Source organism: Schistocerca americana, chromosome 2, assembly GCF_021461395.2.
Source record: "Schistocerca americana isolate TAMUIC-IGC-003095 chromosome 2, iqSchAmer2.1, whole genome shotgun sequence".
NCBI lineage: Eukaryota > Metazoa > Arthropoda > Insecta > Orthoptera > Acrididae > Schistocerca > Schistocerca americana.
The window spans coordinates 263,343,716-263,361,685 of record NC_060120.1 but is presented as its reverse complement, the minus strand read 5'-3'; the positions used below and the strand labels follow the sequence as shown (position 1 = coordinate 263,361,685).

Genomic DNA, 17,970 nt, shown 5'->3' with positions numbered 1-17,970 from the left:
ACAGCTGAGCATTGTTTCATCTGATAAAATACTGAGTAGGGATTTTAAGCCTTTTATGTTCCGTAGTGTGATTTCGACATCATTCTGCTTTTGACGATAGTCAGTTGTGAAAAAGAAAGGGAGGGAAGATTACTTTCTCCGCCTATAATTCTTCTTTCACAATGCCGTTCATGGCGTCTTCGCTGGCTGCCTTTCTGAAGCATTTTTATCTTCCCTTGGCGCTTAATTCCGCGTATTCCCTTGCGTCCGCGTCCGCGATGCCTTTTCCTCTCATAATGTCTTCAGGTGTTGTCTTTTTGTCCAGGCGGTCTAAAAGCAGCCCATATAGTTTTGTTGCGGACTTCAGCTACATTTGCTATTGAGATATAATTTGGATAGCAGAGTCGACGAAAGATAATTATTTTCGATTAAGTTTTCAAGGAAACCGCAATTTTTAGTACTTCCACAAAATTTCCCGATGTTTGAGAAGTTTGATTTTCAAATGTTGGCATTCTGTCTTTGCTGTGTGCATGATCAATCCAGTTACGAGGCGCAGCAGGTCCGCGCAGGTATAGTAGCAGCTAAACGGGGAAGGAAATAGTCATTTCAGGGTAGTCCTCTGTGGTGTGAGGATGGCTGATGTCGGTGGTAGTAGTGGTGTTCAATATTTTGAAGGTGTTGAAAAGTTGTTGGAGATTTGGTTTACGCGGACCGATGGCGCTGTGAAACAGTGTGATCTGCGGAAAATCTCTAGGTAAAAATATATGTGTAAGGACCGATTCTTGGCTGCAGGGAAAAACTAAAATGGTGGTTCATGCACCTTGCAAGCTTCACAAATTTTGCGAGAATTGAAAATTTGAATTGTGTTTTTTGATCAGAAAAAGATTGTTATTGAAAACATCATTGTGGATTTAACGGCGGCGTATCTGTAGACATAAAAAAGTCAACTAATCTTTAATTCGTTCAGGTACCGGTTTATTTTCCGGCATATGGTGAATTTTTTAATTACGTGTACAAAGTAAATTATGTGGTCAGAATTATTCCGAAATTTTACTTTGAAACAGTTTTGTGTACATGTTATTACGGTGTTTATTGCGCTGCTTACGGAGGCCTCTTGGATTTATGTGGTTTAAGATCTTCCACAAGGCAACTTACATTTGAAGTGTGCTTAGCATTATTAAGTCAGGTCACAAAACTGATGTGAAGACTGGAGGAAAAGAAACAAAGTTGGCCAGAGATGTGTATTGTGATAGGATCTGTAATTTGTATTTGCAGAAAAAGTGTCTGTAGTCCAAATGTTTCTTTCTTGTTTCAACTTCGATAGAATATATGAAACGGTTTTTATTTGTAGGTTACACACACACACCGTATTTCTTTGCTTTCTTGCGAACTTTCCCTTTCTCTAAAAGGACTGTAGAAACTTGTAAGCGATGTCAGGAGCTGGGAGTACTCTCGGTTAAAATAAGAGCGTGGCACACTACAGTAAATCACTCCAAAAAAATATATACATTTAGACCGATGCGCGATACAAGGTAACTCGCTTCTGAGCCTTCGCCCACGTCAGTTTTGTCACGTTTCAAGAATAGAACAGCGAGTTGCACCCAAGTGCCGGTAATGAGTGCTTTAAAAAATAAAAAAGCGCGTAAATTGTACTACAAATACTTAAAACGACTGTAGTTTGATAAAGTTACGTGCCATGTTTTAATGGAACAACTGGTTGATATCTCAGTGGTATGCAGCTTATAGTAAGTCAGGTATGACTTTCATGCATCCATTTGTTGTACCGTTTCAGCTAAAGGTATCATTACACAGGAACTTCAGCAACACAGTTGTATTGAATCATTGATGCACTGAACTAAACTAAGAGAGAATGGCCGTTTTTCCTAGGATTCGGATCAACTACTACTCGGAACTAAACTGGCAACTTGTGTTGCAGTTATTTAGCCCTCAATGAAGAGACAGAGGTATTGTGCAACCCCCTCAGTAAATGAGTCACAGCTGTTGCTCCCCATTTCATGTCATTCAGTAATGCATTTTAACTATAAGCTGTGATTCATTGCAGTAGCAGGCTCACTCATAAGCTCCTGGTGTAATGTGAACTGTGCTAATTTTAAATAAAATGGTCAGATCCCAAGTAGTGCTAGTTCTCAAGTCAGTGATGCTTCATTGGAACTGGTCTGCACTAGTTATCCTGTTTTTACACTCTTTTTAGTAGACTATTTTCTGTCTAAAGTGTATGTCAGTGTATGCTAAGGATTTCTTACTTTCCTTTATTAGTTTATCATAACATTTAGACTCGTACCATAAAGATGTATTGTGTGAGTAATGGTATTGTCTGTTGATCTGACACTTTGGTCCTCAAGTATCATGAAGGTATTAACCAACCATAAGACAAATTTTGAATTGTATCTCTCTTCCATACCACAGTATTACACTCTGAGAGAGGAAATAGCTATAGGTAGTGTCTTTGGGAAAGTTAACATTACCTACCTGCATGAGATTTTTACTCTGCAGCAGAGCATGCGCCGATTTGAAACTTTCTTGCAGATTAAAACTGTGTGCCGGGCGGAGACTCGAACTCAGGACCTTTGCAAAGGCACACAGTTTTAATCTGCCAGGAACTTCCATGTCAGCACACTCTCTGCTGCAGAGTGAAAATCTCAGTGGAAACATCCCCCAAGCTGTGGCTAAGCCATGTCTCTACAATATCCTTTCTTTCAGTAGTGCTAGTTCAGCAAGGCTTTCAGGAGAGCTTCTGTAAAGTCCGGAAGGTAGGAGATGAGGTACTGGCAGAAGTAAAGTGAGTCATGCTTGGATAGCTCAGTTGGTAGAGTACTCGCCCATGATAGGCAAAGGTCCCAAGTTCGAGTCTCAGTCCGGCACACAGTTTTAATCTGCCAGGAAGTTTCATTACCTACCTGCTCAGGGAAATCCTTAGACATGGCTAAAGTGGATAAGTAGATCTTCAGTTAAGTTTTGCAGGATATTCAAAGTTCATTATTTTATCTTGGAAATAGTAAAGGAGAAAAATAGTGTTATACAAGCATGAGTTTGATAGTGCGTCGTGTACACACACACACACACACCCTAGAATTATGCTTATGGAGTCAGACTAATCGATAGTGTAGCCTGGTGTCTTACACTCTATGTTTAACACATTAAATCATAAATAAGGAAAGCTGCTGGGCAAATTCGGAATAATATTGAATACATAATAGGCAACTCATCTGGCAATATTTCTTGTGTGTGCGCGTGTGTCCGCATCAGCTATGAAAAAATGTAAAGAGGCGGGGGGGGGGGGGGTGCGACTCTTTCCATTGTTGTTCAAATAGCTTTTGTTGGAAATGTCAGTAAGATGTCTTTAATGGGATGAAGCATGTTGCAGAATACTGGATATGTCTTCAAATTGTGATAGTGTAGACTGATTTGAGATTGTCACCTTTGGTAGAGCATTGCCAGATTAAAGTTGTACACAGTTTTAATTCAAATATTTTCTTGCCTAAGGCTCATTAACTGCAAAAAGTAAGCCTCTTTTTTTCTTTCAGGAGTAAATGGGAATCACTGCTAAAAATTGTTCGCTGTGAGGTGATAAGCTTTGTTCGGAATGAGCATGTAGATGCATATGTACTGAGGTAAGAGCGCCTTCCCAGTAGACCTATATGTATAAAATTATTTTCTAGAATGAAATAAATCATGGCAATATTTTTTAATCCCTTTTTAGCGAAAGCAGCATGTTCATAACAAATCGCCGGTTTATTCTGAAAACATGTGGGACTACCACACCACTATTGTGCTTGAAGCCACTTTTGATGTTGGTTGAACAGTATGCTGGATTTAATGAAGTGGAAGTAAGTAACCTTCACTTCATAGTTAACTGTTAATCATATATGAAGAATTTAATAGCTGTAAATTAATTCAGTTTGTTATAACTGGTTGCAAAACACTGGTTATTTCAAATTTTAATAACGGTGTAACATTTTGTCATAGGATGTGTTCTACTCTCGGAAAAATTTCAAGAGACCCGATCTGCAGTTGAGTCCACATAAGGCTTTTGAACAAGAGGTTGCTGTTTTGAACTCCTTTTTCAAAGGTATGCAGAGAATCATGTTCAAATTTAAAAAAATTAAGTTATAAATTGTGATAAAATTGATTTTTAGAAATGGCAAAATTTCTGAAGCTGTCAAATCTTGAGCTATAGTAATGAAAAATGTACTTATTTACACAGATGGTGCTGCCTATTGCATGGGGAACATGATAGAAGACTGCTGGTATTTGTATACCTTAAATCCACTGGGAGAAGGAAACAAAACTCGCAGGGGTATACAGGAACCTGACCAGACCCTAGAAATCCTTATGTCAGATCTGGATCCAGATATCATGAATATTTTCACGCGGGAGGAGTCATCTTCTGCTGCAGAGGCTACCCAGGTATGAAGTTAGCTTTATCCCAATCATGGTTGGAAAAACAGAAACCTTTTGACATTTACGTGCATGAAGGGCAGGTCCAGTTCACAACTGATTAATTTTTTTAGTACATAGGTAGGGAAAAAGGCAAATTTTGCAATATGATGCCAGAGAAGAAAGAAGTCTTGTCACAGCAATAGAGTGTAATTTAAAACTGCTTGTAAAACTGTTTAATATTTTGTTTCTAATTTTTGCAGAAATCTGGAATTGACAAATTGATTCCAAATATGGTGATAGATGATTTTCTCTTTGAGCCTTGTGGTTATTCCATGAATGGCATTTCAAAGAAAGTAAGTATTATGCCATAATATTTTTGTAAGCATGCATTAAAGAAAATATTTAGCATAATTAGAAGTTAGTTCTGACAAGTTGGAGTACAGCTAAAGGTAAATTCTTTATAGTCAGTGTGTTTCTTTGAATAAAAAAAAATTGCATCAATCACAGCCTTAATATTGACAGGATTTTTTAAATACCAGCTCCACTTGCAGAAATATTTTTATGCAAGAGGTAATAATGAACAAAATTCTGGGAGAGTTATGAATTAGAAGTTCCTTGTTTCAGGGATAGAGACTTATGGGCTGACACCCGCGAAGCAGAAATTTAAGGTAAAAATCAGCCATTTGGAATGTATAATATGATCCCACAAAGACTTTGTGGTGTGTTTAGTGTACTGATAGCACATGTGACCATAATATAGGCACATGGATACTAAATTGTAATTTTAGAGTTACTTATAACTCTAATGTACTTCATAATTCGTTTGGAGTCCTACTTTCATAACATATTCAGAGTAGTTTCAGGAAATGAGTTCATGGAGCGCTAGGAGATGAGGTTAGAAGCTGTTAGCAGAAGCATGATTAAAATTCATGGATGCGGAAAGGTTTTGTAGGTAAAAAGTTGATCCTTTTAAAAAATTCTAAATGGTGAGTGGTTTTATGCACTTTTCATGCTTAAACTTGCATGCATGAGAGGAGTTTTGAAGACACTGAATAGCTGAGGTACTATAAATCATCAGATGTGGTTAATTAGTAATTATGGGTTCATTGTCCATGTACTGCATCTTATATTCTGGATTGTGGTGGTCAACATTGTACTTGACCCTAGCTTCAAACCAATAGTTAAATGAATAGGTAGCAGTAGCATGAGTGCAACCTGAATAAGTGTGTTCTCTGTCTGTACAGCACAGAGCTTGTTTCATTAGGGGAATATACAAGTGTAGATAAAACTGCTGAGATATGATGGTGGTTGAAAAAAGTGTGGTAGCAAAGAGGTATAAATACCTGCATGTAATGCAAACATTGCCAAATGTGGTATTTCATTGTAGTCACGTATTGAGTGCTAGGTGCTTCGTGCTGGAAACAAATAATAGTGATGTCCTGAAATTCAGCAGATACACAAATCTGTGTAATGGCGAGCATTTACAGTTTTTAGGTGATTTTGTACAGCGTTCTTGGGACCAGCTGCCAATTACTGTCACGAGGATTGATTAAATTTTCTGTCCAGCACTCAAAACTGTGAGACAAATTTTAAAAGTAGGTGCTTCAAAATCGGTGTCAGGAAATCATTGTGCAATGGGATGGTGTAAAATCTCAGGGAATTCTGTGCTTTTAACTTGGCATTGAAATTAAATTTTGTACTTTATAAATCACAAATTTTAAAGTACATGAATATTACTCCGTATAAAGTATTGATGTTAATAACCTGCGGTTAAACTGCTACTTTGGGATGGCTGGTATACACTCAGCTGAGAGGAAAGAAAAATCATTGTATTAGTATACTCTCCCCCCTCCGCCACGCCTTCTCCTGCTCAAAATTAAATTAGCAGTAGCTTCTTGACACAATCTTCCTCCTCACACCTAGAGTTCTCAGGGAATTATTTTTTTAATTTTTTATCTCCTCTTTTGAGTGGATACCATGATTGACACAGTCATATAGGGAAATACAAAAAGAATATATGGACTATAAATGGCTGTAACTGTGTAGTGCATAATGATACACCGATAATGTAAAGGAAGTTCAAAAATTGTCAACATAATAGATAGGTGCTATACAACTGCCCTTGGTCACATGGACAGTATCTAATTGATAATCCACTTCATCCAATACTTTCTGAAACGTTTTCATTTCTGGAATTGTGTTTGGCAAGGCAGGCACATATAAAAGTTCTTCCACATTACCCCCAAAAATAAATGCATGGGTGTCAGGTGAAAAAGTTCTGACAAGGGAACCTCCCCATCGCACCCTCCTCAGATTTAGTTATAAGTTGGCACAGTGGATAGGCCTTGAAAAACTGAACACGGATCGATCGAGAAAACAGGAAGAAGTTGTGTGGAACTATGAAAAAATAAGCAAAATATACAAACTGGGTCGTCCATGTGCAATATAGGCAATATTAAGGGCAGTGTGAGACGAGGAGAGCCGTGGTCCCGTGGTTAGCGTGAACAGCTGCGGAACTAGAGGTCTTTGGTTCAAATCTTCCCTCAACCGAAAATTTTAACTTTTTATTTTCAGTTTATGTGACAAACCCTTATGTTTTCATCACTTTTTTTGGAGTGATTATTACATCCACAAGAAAACCTAAATCGGGCAAGGTAGAAGAATCTTTTTACCCATTCGCCAAGTGTACTAGTTAGGTGGGTCGACAACATATTCCTGTCATGTGACGCACATGCTGTCACCAGTGTCGTATAGAATATATCAGATGTGTTTTCTTGTGGAGGAATCGGTTGACCTATGACCTTGCGATCAAATGTTTTCGGTTCCCATTGGAGAGACGTCCTTTCGTCAACTAATCGCACGGTTTTGCGGTGCTGTCGCAAAACACAGACACTAAACTTATTACAGTGAACAGACGGACAGATCATAACTTTGCGAAAATAAAGAAAGCGAAATTTTCAGCCGAGGGCAGATTCGAACTAAAGACCTCTCGTTCCGCAGCTGTTCACGCTAACCACGGGACCACGGCGCTCCTCGGCTCACGTTGCCCTTAATATTGCCTATCTTAGGCATGGACGACCCAGTTTGTATATTTTGCTTATTTTTTCATAGTTCCACACAACTTCTTCCTGTTTTCTCGATTGATCTGTGTTCAGTTTTTCAAGGCCTATCCACTGTGCCAACTTATAACTAAATCTGAGGGGGGTGCGATGGGGATGTTCCCTTCTGAGTAGCCAAGAGCTGTGATTCCAGTATGACCAGGTCAACAATTTGGGAGATGTTGATTTGTGTGCTACCTCTGTGTGGGGGTGCCCTGTTCTGCAGAAAGGCTTAATCAGTTAAATCTATATCAAGGTGTGACATCTTATGTTAATTAAGCATGTTCGGGTAAATGTTTGTTGAAAACACTTTGGTAATTGAAGAATAATGGTCCATACAATTTGTATGCCAGCATCACTTGTAACATGTTAACTTTCAGTGAGTCACACTGATTTTCAGTTATACTCAAATGCTTTTCTGTACCATTATATTCAGATATTGTACTGGTTAATCATACCACTTATGTGGAAGGTAGCCCTATCACTAAACACAAGCTGAATTCTTCTTCCATCACTTACAGCGTTGCTGTAGCATGTGGCAGCTACTGATCAAAACAGCCCTTTACATTATCTGTAATTCTTATCTGTGTATCACTATGCAGTAAATAGTTACATCGGTTTTTATTGATGTATTCATTTTGAATTGACCTGTATTTAAGCATTGTGTTGTTCAAATATTTGATAAAGTGAAGAGCTTTGATTATGCAGTTTGCAGAATTGCCAGCTTTTGTACAATCCTGTGCACTGGTGCTGTGCTGTGTAGTTGTTGCATATTGAAAGTATGCTGAAGAGACAAGTTAAGGTAGTAGGTTCGCTCTCCTAAAAGTGAACTGACAATGTGCTGAGGTTGAACCAGTACCGTCGCAGATCTAAGGTTTTTAAAGTGGGGAAAAAACCACGTGGAAATGGTAACAAGCAAGAGATAACCATTGATTATTTTGTATCTCAGCTCAGTTCATTGCTTCTATGGCTAACTTCATTCATGTGTACAGCTTTAAGAACATTCATATTTATAATTAAGCTTGTGTGTTGTCTGCCCATCCTCTACCACTTGATGTTCATTCCTTTCCTGTGTGAAACTCCTCTTAACATTCCCACATGTCTACCATTGCTTTCTGGCAAACTGAATTACTCATTATTACTTTACTCATAATCTAAGAGATTGACAGTTGAAATTAGTGTGTAGACTGAGCACTGAATCTGATATACTTTCTCGTCTGTTCGTAGGCGGGTCCAGAACTAGCTGCTGTAAGTATATCAACAGAAACTTAGTGGATTGGCATTATTTATAGATGTCTTAGTGTGTCTTGCATGAACTGACACCTGTCTTTCATATTAAAATCTGTACTAGAAGCAGGCCAGGAAGATTTTATGCTGCACAATCAGTGCAGATATGGGCCAGTGTAGGAAGTGGTCGTAAAAACTCAATGTCGATGTGATTTGTGTTATAAGCTTTCTTCTTGTTTTGTGTTAATCAGGTCAGTAAGTCAGGATTTGGTCACAAAGGGAGATTACTTGTTGGCATTCCTTCTCATGAGTATGTCATCAGTTTCTGGTCATGATATTAATTTTTCATGATTCTCAAAAGTGGTTTGAAGTAAGAGTATAGCAGTTGAAGTCTTCAACATTGTCACAGTTGTCAGTCTAATTATCCTATCCATAAGAAAATTTCAGGATGGTATAGGATACTTGGAGCCTGATGCACTATGTTGTCTTTCTACTGTTAATTTGTCTGTAATGTTTCAGAAAAAATCTAAAATTTTGTGCCTGGTATAGAATTCAGATAAGATAGATTAGCTTTTGAAGTGTTGCATTATCACAGGGGTAATACAAATGATCAGTGCTGTTTGTGTTTTTGTAATACCTTCTGTTTGAATGTGTGATAGGTTTTGTGCATAGAAATTAGTTGACAATGAAGCAAGCATGGATGAATGCCAAAAGTAGAACTAAAATACATAGGTTTTCAAGTGGCAACCACTTGTGTTGATCTAGTAATGTTCGAAGCATTTGCTAGTGTGTCATTGCGTTGAAGGGCTACAGCTGTGTGTATCTGGAGATAAGCGGATATATGTTTTGTTACAGTGAAATGCAGTTCTAGTTGTCTATTTTAGTTTTCACAACATATGGTAGTCCCATTTTTTTCATATTTCTTCCTGTTGTTGCGAGGAGGAAAGCATGTGGTAGTGTAAACATTATTTGTTAAATGAAGATACTCCAGAGATTGCAGGCATTTGGAAAATTGGTATCATTTTAACTGTAAGTCATCTTGTTGCCACTTTGCTATAATATTACACTTTTAAATAAAGAACTGAAAAACAAATTACACCTATAGCCTGATAGGGGGATGGGAGAAAAGTTTAAAAATGCATTATTTTTGATTCTGTGCCTCTAGAGTACAAACCTGCTTACATTCACTGGTTACTCAATAAATTAAATTCATTTTGTAGAAAAGAAGGCCCCAGCTCATAAAACAGGTGAAAAACTACTATGCTACAAAGATTGACAATAAGCAGCTTGATTAGTGTTACAGTACATAAAAGGTTTAACTCTCAATCACAGTAATCACACCTTTTTATAGAAGTCCTGGCAATTATCAAAAGCAAATTCTGTAGGCCCACTGAGGCTGTGGTCACAGTGGCACTGACTTAGGGGGTCCTGCTGACAGACATTAGCTGAAGACAGCAGAGCTTTTCAAAGAAGTATGTTCGAGCCTCTTTGATCTCAGTACAACCGATCTTATCACCTGTACATACAGACTTCAGACAACAATTAATGAAATTCAAATTGGTTTGTTTTCTTTGTTCAAATCGGCGGACATTCCCACATGCAAAACATGGAGTGTCAGAAATTTTTTGAGTTCAGTATACGTAAGGGGTTAGTGCCATCCTGAGGATGACAAATTTAATAACATGGATATGCTCGGAATCCACGGCCTGAAATCACCTCTTTATTACAGACAAAAAGTTGTGAAAAGCTCAAACATTTAATAATAATTAATTGAATGTTACTGTATATTAAAAGTGCTCTGTGGTTATCTAGCCATTTTACCCCCATGGGTGTATGTAAAACATGTTGTGCAGGCAAAAGCTGTATCAAATTTTAAGCCTATAACGTCAAAAATTAAGTGTTGAGTGAAAAAGGTGGTTTATGTCAATTCTGATGCTCAAGGTTACTGTAGTGGGTCAGGCTTTTGTTGTTGTAGGTGGTCATTAGCAGTCTATGAATTACTGCTGTGTTTTTATGCCAGTAGGATGGTGATTTTATTATATAAGGTGGTATACAAATGTCTTGTACCGTACATTTTTTGCCTTTTTGGTACCTAAGGTGTGTGTTAATTCTAAAATTTTCAGTCGTATGCTTAATGACTGTGCTGCTATCTGTGTAATAAGATGTATGGCAAACCATATATCATTGTTTATGATAAAAGGATGCAAAATAAGTTTAATTGAATTGGTCAGTTTGCATATGTCTGTTTTGCTTATTTGAGGTAGTACACATTGTTTGTAATCTTGGTTTTCAATGTCACCACGTATCATCTCGAGTATGCATTAGAATGTTACTCTTCTTGTATACTCATAAAACTTGGCTGGTTATTGTAATAACTGAGGAAAGAGAGTATGGTACTTACTATGTTCTTTTAAAGACAGATATAGGTTGGAATATGTATCTAATGTCCTCGATTCCACCAAAAAATGACGGAGGAGATCAGATGCAATGGAAATTCCTATAGGGTAGGGGAAAAAGCTCAAAAATGAAACCAGTCATACACACACAAAAAAATGTTTTGCGTCACATCGGTACCGAGAGTTCTGGAACCTGTACAGAAAATTGGAATAGAGATCAACATACACATCATTTCCACCCTTTCTATTGCTCATGAAAACCACATATTGCATGTTGTACCATCACACAGTGATACCTTCAGAGGTGGTGGTCCAGAGTGCTGTACACACCAGTACCTCTAATACCCAGTAGCACGTCCTCTTGCATTGACTCATACCTGTATTCATCATGGTATACTATCCACAAGTTCATCAAAGTACTGTTGGTCCAGATTGAGTGATTCAGCGTAGGTCCCACAGAGTGATTGGTGGGTCACATCGTCCATAAACAGTCCTTTTCAATCTCGACGATTGTCTGGTTGAAGGCATATGCGACACTCGTCAGTGAAGAGAATGCGATGCCAATCCTGAGTGGTCCATTCAGCATGTTGTTTTGCTGTCAGGGTTCCTCTGAGCCATAATCCGTAGATAGCGGTCATCCACTGCAGTAGTAGCCCTTGCGTGGCCCGAGTGAGGCATGTTATTGACAGTTCCTGTCTCTCTGTATCTTCTCCATATCTGAACATCATCACTTTGATTTCAATCAAAGATGCTTGGACTCTGTCCTTGTGGAGAGCCCTTCCTGCACAAAGTAACATGCGGACGCAATCGAACCGTGGTATTGACAGTCTAGGCATGGTTGAACTACAGACTACACGAGCCGTGTACGTCCTTCCTGGTGGAATGTCTGGAACTGATCAGCTGTCAGACGCCCTCCATCTAAAAGGTGCTGCTGATGCATTATTCTTTACATCTTTGGTTTAGTGACATCTCTGACCAGTCAAAGGCACTGTGTCTGTGATACAATATCCACAGTCAACGTCTATCTTCAGAGTTCTGGGAACTGGGGTGATGCAAAACTTTTTTGCTGTGTGTATTATGACAGGTGAACTTCGGCTTACTGAGTGTACATAGTCATGAAGAAAGAAATCATTGCTAGTATTTGGAGCCAGATGTGCATTTGGTGGGCAGTAGAGGATTGGAGCAAATAGGGCAGTTCAGAGATAAATCGTGCAGCCTTTGATCAAGAAGAAACAAGTCTGAGGAGGAAAACATGCTGTAATGCTAGTAAAAGCAAAGCAAATAGAGGCAAGAAAATCTTGCTTTCTCTCATACCAATTTCTATTGTTGTGTTGTGTGTGGCATTACTTCTAACAAAATCATTGATAATTTTTTTCTTCTCCCTTACACTGTATGAGAAATCATGAAAAATTAAATGTTCAGGTAACCTTATGTTTCACTCTGTATGCTGTGAGTGTGTAGGCAGGTGTAAAGGGTAATTGTGAAGTCCATGAAATATCTTAAAGTATAGGTAAATAGCTGAATGTAAATAATGCTTCAGTACATGAGAACACTTTTTTATGTGGACCCAGTTAGTCAGTTTGTAGAACAGCCAATAAGGACATTATTAACTGTAGTTGTTGAAAATGTCTGCAAACCATGCAGAGAAAGCAATTTGTGTTGTAGAATTGGTTTTTGTGAATTGGTAGCGTGAGAGTTCAGTGTGTTTCATTTCACAACACACCACCAATTTACTGTAACATAATGAAGTGGTAAAAGAAATTAGTGGATATTTGTGCAGTGAAAACCATTGACAGGCCAGCCGTATAAGGAAAGAAAATGGATGTTTTATTGTGAAATCCCATAAAGTTTTCCTATCAAGCTAGTGCAGAATTGAACATTCATGTCGGAAATTACTTGAATTAGATGTTGCCACATCTCTGAATATGCCGCTGATCTGGTCTATAAGTGTGTCCACCATGGTGAACGGACTTACTACCACAGAACCCCAAAAGACTTGACACCACATCAAAGCAGCTGTCCTTGCTGTCACTTCTGATTTCTAGATCTGGTATGGACAAATGATGTGGGGACCTTTGAGAATCTTTCACATGCTTTCATTTGTCACATTGTTTTTTACCATTTATATGTGCTTCTTTTTGAAATGTTTCATGGACTTACTACTCAATTTCATGCTCATATTTCATTCTGAGGAATTTAGTTAGACATCAGTGTTTTCTAAAAGTGATAAGCTTTAATACTGCCTAAGATGTTTGACACATTTTACTGTTTCCAGGGATGTTACATGACCATTCATATAACACCTGAACCAGAATTCTCATATGTGAGTTTTGAAAGCAATGTGCCACAATCCTCATACAAGGAAGTGATCTCAAGGGTACTGGAAACATTCCAGCCTGGAAAATTTGTGATAACAGTATTTGCCAATAAGGTAAAAGTCATTGCATAGTAAATACCAACAGTGTATTACAACCTCTGTAAAAACTTAACTTAATCCAGTTTTTATTTTTAGGCCTCTGCTGCAGCAGCTTCCCCTAAAGAATTGGAAAGACAGACATCGTTTGGAGACTGGCTTCGTCATGATGTTCAGTACTGCCGCTTCAAGAACTACGATCTGATTTACGCATTCTACTCTAAATTCCCAAGCTGAGGGTCCCTGGAGGCCCGAAGCTCAGCTGAGTTCCTTTCAGTTGTTGCTCGGTGCCTTCTTGGGCAGTTGCCTGCCCTTTTTATTTGTCACTGTAGCTGTAGATTTAATAACATAACATACCTTCTGCATTTGTTAAGTTTTTCTGTAGGTGGTAGTCAAATTTCCTTGCATGGTAGTTTTTATAACAGTTCCATTCAGCAGTGTAAAAATGCCTGTGAATTTCAAAATTTCCCACCATTTATAATCACAGCTTCTCAATGCTCTCTAATATTTGTAGAATACTGTTTAAAATTATGGAGTTTAAATATAATTAAAGCTGCTTTGTGTCTAAAATTGCTTTGCTTCTGTGAAAGCATTGCAGCTATTAGAGTAAATCTTGTTTACATGTGGTGGCGAAATAAAATTTCTTGAGGTGATAAATTTGTACGCAGTGATTATGAGAGTTGCTGAAGCCAACAAAAGCCTCACCTATGAGGGTGACAAGTTGGCATCTCAGGTGGTAACCATCACTGGTTCCTTGGTTTGATGCATTTATTTAATTTCCATCTTGAAATGGCAGCAAGAAGTAATCGTATGAATCCTTATGCTGCTGTTGAAGAATTTTATTATGATCTGAATTACAATTTAAGTTGCTAAGGTCATGCATATATATTTTTTCTTTGTAACTGTGAAATTCAGATCAGTATTGATTTTGCAAAAAGCAGCCTTGAAAGGTCAGCAAAGTGTTGCTTACAGTTGTTCCTAAATGTCAATTGTTAATGTTTGTGATTTATTTCATGGTGCAGCATTGATTATAATAAATGTTTCTGTGAGTAAATTGTATATCTAGTATTTTCTGTGTATTCTGAGTTGTTACTCTGATCTTGAGAAATTAATTAAAAGTAAAGAATTCTTTGTAATGTAAGAGGCTTGTCCAATTTCGAAATGGTCAGTTACTGTAAAGCTGTTTGAAGCAGTTTGAGATTGCTTCTTAGTGTAATATCAAGCTGCTGTGAACATTCACTTGTTCTGGGACATTTGTGAATAGAGAATTTTCTACTTCAAATGAAAATAATCTACTGCCACATGTTTTGAGGGCAATTCTGTTAATCTGATTTTAGCAAACAGTTATCACTCAAGCCATTGCTGATTTACTTGCTGGTAATATTGCAACAGTATTTTGGATTTGCTTTGTTTTTAGACACTAAACACTCTGAAATTGTGGCAGTGAATATCTTGGTGCAGTTGTGGTTGTTCTAGGTGGCGACGTGTCAGGTTAGACTTCCATTTTATATTGCACCTACTTGAATCGATATCCACATGTCACAAAGCAAAATTTCACAGTTGGCTGCTGTCAGAGTGGTTAAACTGCTGTCTCAGTTTCATGACATGGTCCCTGTGCTATACTCTGTTGTAACATGAGTCACATTACAATCACTGTTTTCTTACATTTGGATTGAATCTTAACAGCAGCATCTGTTGATACATTTCGAGTAACTAGGGCAGATGATCTATAGTTGCAAAAGCTGTAGTAAACTAAGAATTTTTTGTCCACTATGAGTTGATTATTTGTCATAGTACTGTTACATATCAATTAAAAAGACAAGCGTTTTTGGTCATAGAGTAACATTTAAATTGGAACTCTAATTTCTAAAACAATTTCCAAAGAATGCACCGTTATTCTCTTAACAGAGCCCAATATTTGTACACCAAACCTGCTGTTACATGCAGAAGATACAATAATTTTGAAGGCCCTGTTAAAATCCACAATGAATTTAGATTGGTGAGTTAAGTATTGCAATAATCTATCATTTCTTTCTTTGGTTTGGTAATGTTTTGTTGTGGGGAAAAATGTGTTGGAAATCAGATTTTTCATTATCTTAGCATTGGTAGATTTTTGATGTACATGGAGTACTTCATAAAATTGTTGTATCATCTACTACAGAAACAACTCTCTGTTCATGACACTGTAAGGTGGTGTTGGCTGTGTAATGACCACTGACTTAACTGGTAGATGTCTTAGTTGTGTGATCCACTGATTCACCTAAATCAGTGTAAACAACTCAGTACATTCTTCCTTCAGTTTGTAATATCAGCCTTGAGATTTATTGCTCACAAACGTAATTTTACTGCAGGAAATGTGATGAAAGGCTCATTTTCCTCTGAGGAAATTCATTACAATATTTGTCACGATGTGAGAAATAGGCTTAGGCTTTCTGCAGAGGTATTGCAGTTGAAATGTTACAATGGAACATAGAAATGGTATACATTTCTCAGTCTAGTGCTAATCACATTATTAAAGAAGACACTGTCTGGCCTGTTGGACAATTCTCCAGTGCCATTTAACAGAAAGAAAGACTGCTTAAACATTTGTGATTGAAATGGCAGCCTTGTCTCCCTCTCCCCACTCAGGTTTGGCCCAGTTGTATCTTACTAGGTGGGGAGGAAGAGCCAGGTGGATGTTAATACTGGCTGACTTAATATCCAGGAGGTTCATACAAAGTGGGTAGCTGTGGCGTGCCAGAGTTATTAACGTGGGGAATCCCCCAGATGTATTTATTTCTAGTGTTGCCTTTTTAGTTTCTTTTTTAAACTGATGTCTAAGAAGCAAAATGAGTATTATGATTGTGTGAATATAAGTGGAATATTGTGCATTTAGTTTTATAAGTGGGCTTTGCAGCAGCCTGATATGAGCACATTGTGTTTAATGAGAATGCATATGATGGGAAAAGGTAATTCTGTGATAAGAGTGTGAGTTACTTTATTTCTGTTACATTAAACATTTGGTGTTTTAGACTAATTTTGAAATTTGTCCAAACTATTTAGTTTTTATGCCTTTGTTTATAGAAAGTTTCCTGACTTTATGTATTTAGGCATTACTGAAACTGGAAAGCAAATGTAATTTTTTTGTGCAGATGTAGTTTCAACATTTTATAATTTGTCAGGGGTGAGTTTTGACGCTTAAATACTCAGTTGCTTTCATCTTTTGTGCTTTTTATATCTTGTAAACCAGTGACTTCCACAAGAGTAAATTAAAGCCTTTTGTCCCTCTCATTGGCTTAGTCTTGTGTCATTACTACGATGTGCTACATTCAGATTTACTGTTGAATATGGATGTTGTAGTGTTTTAGTACATGAGATGTTAATGTATAATAGTTCTTTATGTATTTGAATATATTGACATGTTTTTCATAGTCCAATTTCTTTTACTGCCCTTTCAAATTCCTATTTGTCATTTGAAAAATGTAGCACAAAAAGTTGTGTGAAGGAAACATTACTATATGTTCAACAAAACTGGCAAGAGTTAAGTTTCATTTAGTCCATAAACAGAAGTAGGCAGATATTAATTGAAACATTCTTGGTTGCCTGAAAACTTCACTACATGTTGTGGAGATATGTTATCACTTCACTACTCTTGAAATATATTTAAGAAGGGCCTAATTAGAAAGCTTAGCAGTGCAGAAACTACACAAGGCAGCAAACAAAATATAGTAAGCAGGGTGTTAAAACTGCTTTCTTCCAGAATAGATACCAGAATGAAGGTAAATGTTGAGTTTATATTCAGATGTTCCTTACCAAAAGAAAGTTGAGGAATATGGCTACTATTCCGCTGTAACACTGGCAAGAGAAATGATGCAGTAATTATTACTATTGGTGATTTGTTAAAACTAAGGTCCCCAGCCAAATGGAAGTCCAGTCAATTTCTGTAGGGAATGTCAGGACGCTTTTGCTGTAACAAGGAAGTAAAGCATATTCACAAGGGGGGACACCCTGAGAAAGGGAACATTTTACAGAAACTCAAAATTTACTGTGGGTTTCAATGTGAGATGCTGTTGACAGGTTCCACAATGAAGTTGTCTCAATGTGGCAGAAAATCCAAAGTAGTTTTGCTCATATGTAAGTATACCAGTGGCAATACACATTCCAAGCCTTATCTGGGCAAAAGCAATGCCACTAAAACAGAGTTACGAAATGTGGTTTCCCAGAATCCCTTCACCAGACGCCACAGTAAATATTACAGCGAATTCAAAGTGTAAAAAAGCTTGCAACATAAATAACTTAAATCAACCATCATGTCTGCTGTCACTGGTGGCAACAGCAGAACGTATTTGCTGGCAGCCACAGCAGTCTCTAGCACTGTAGCTAGGTTTGGTGGTAAAATGATCATCACTACGCTTGTGGCAGTTGTCTTAATAAAGGCAAGGTGTCCAGTACAAATTTAAACAAACTAGGTTACTTA

General features: G+C 37.6%; 1 protein-coding gene across 2 annotated transcripts; it reads left to right on the top strand.

Moving 5' to 3' along the window:
• The first annotated feature begins 528 nt into the window (after nucleotides 1-528).
• Nucleotides 529-16,924, top strand: LOC124596405 (S-adenosylmethionine decarboxylase proenzyme). Of its 2 annotated transcripts, XM_047135531.1 has the most exons (9): nucleotides 529-733; nucleotides 3,525-3,611; nucleotides 3,701-3,827; nucleotides 3,967-4,069; nucleotides 4,205-4,407; nucleotides 4,641-4,733; nucleotides 8,706-8,726; nucleotides 13,377-13,532; nucleotides 13,614-16,924. In XM_047135531.1, exons 1-9 carry the CDS (start codon nucleotides 612-614, stop codon nucleotides 13,749-13,751), a joined length of 1,050 nt encoding a protein of 349 aa, XP_046991487.1. In that variant the 5' UTR covers nucleotides 529-611; the 3' UTR covers nucleotides 13,752-16,924. The 2 variants fall into 2 exon arrangements, with proteins under 2 accessions (XP_046991487.1, XP_046991488.1); XM_047135532.1 differs by lacking the exon at nucleotides 8,706-8,726.
• The last annotated feature ends 1,046 nt before the right edge of the window (nucleotides 16,925-17,970 follow it).

Bases quoted from the DNA above. Each gene is read 5' to 3' on its own strand.
- LOC124596405 (XM_047135531.1), top strand. From the start codon at position 612: ATGGCTGATGTCGGTGGTAGTAGTGGTGTTCAATATTTTGAAGGTGTT. The intron at 734-3,524 runs GTAAAAATATAT...TTTTTCTTTCAG, and splicing joins GATCTGCGGAAAATCTCTAG to GAGTAAATGGGAATCACTGC. The intron at 3,828-3,966 runs GTAAGTAACCTT...ATTTTGTCATAG, and splicing joins CTGGATTTAATGAAGTGGAA to GATGTGTTCTACTCTCGGAA.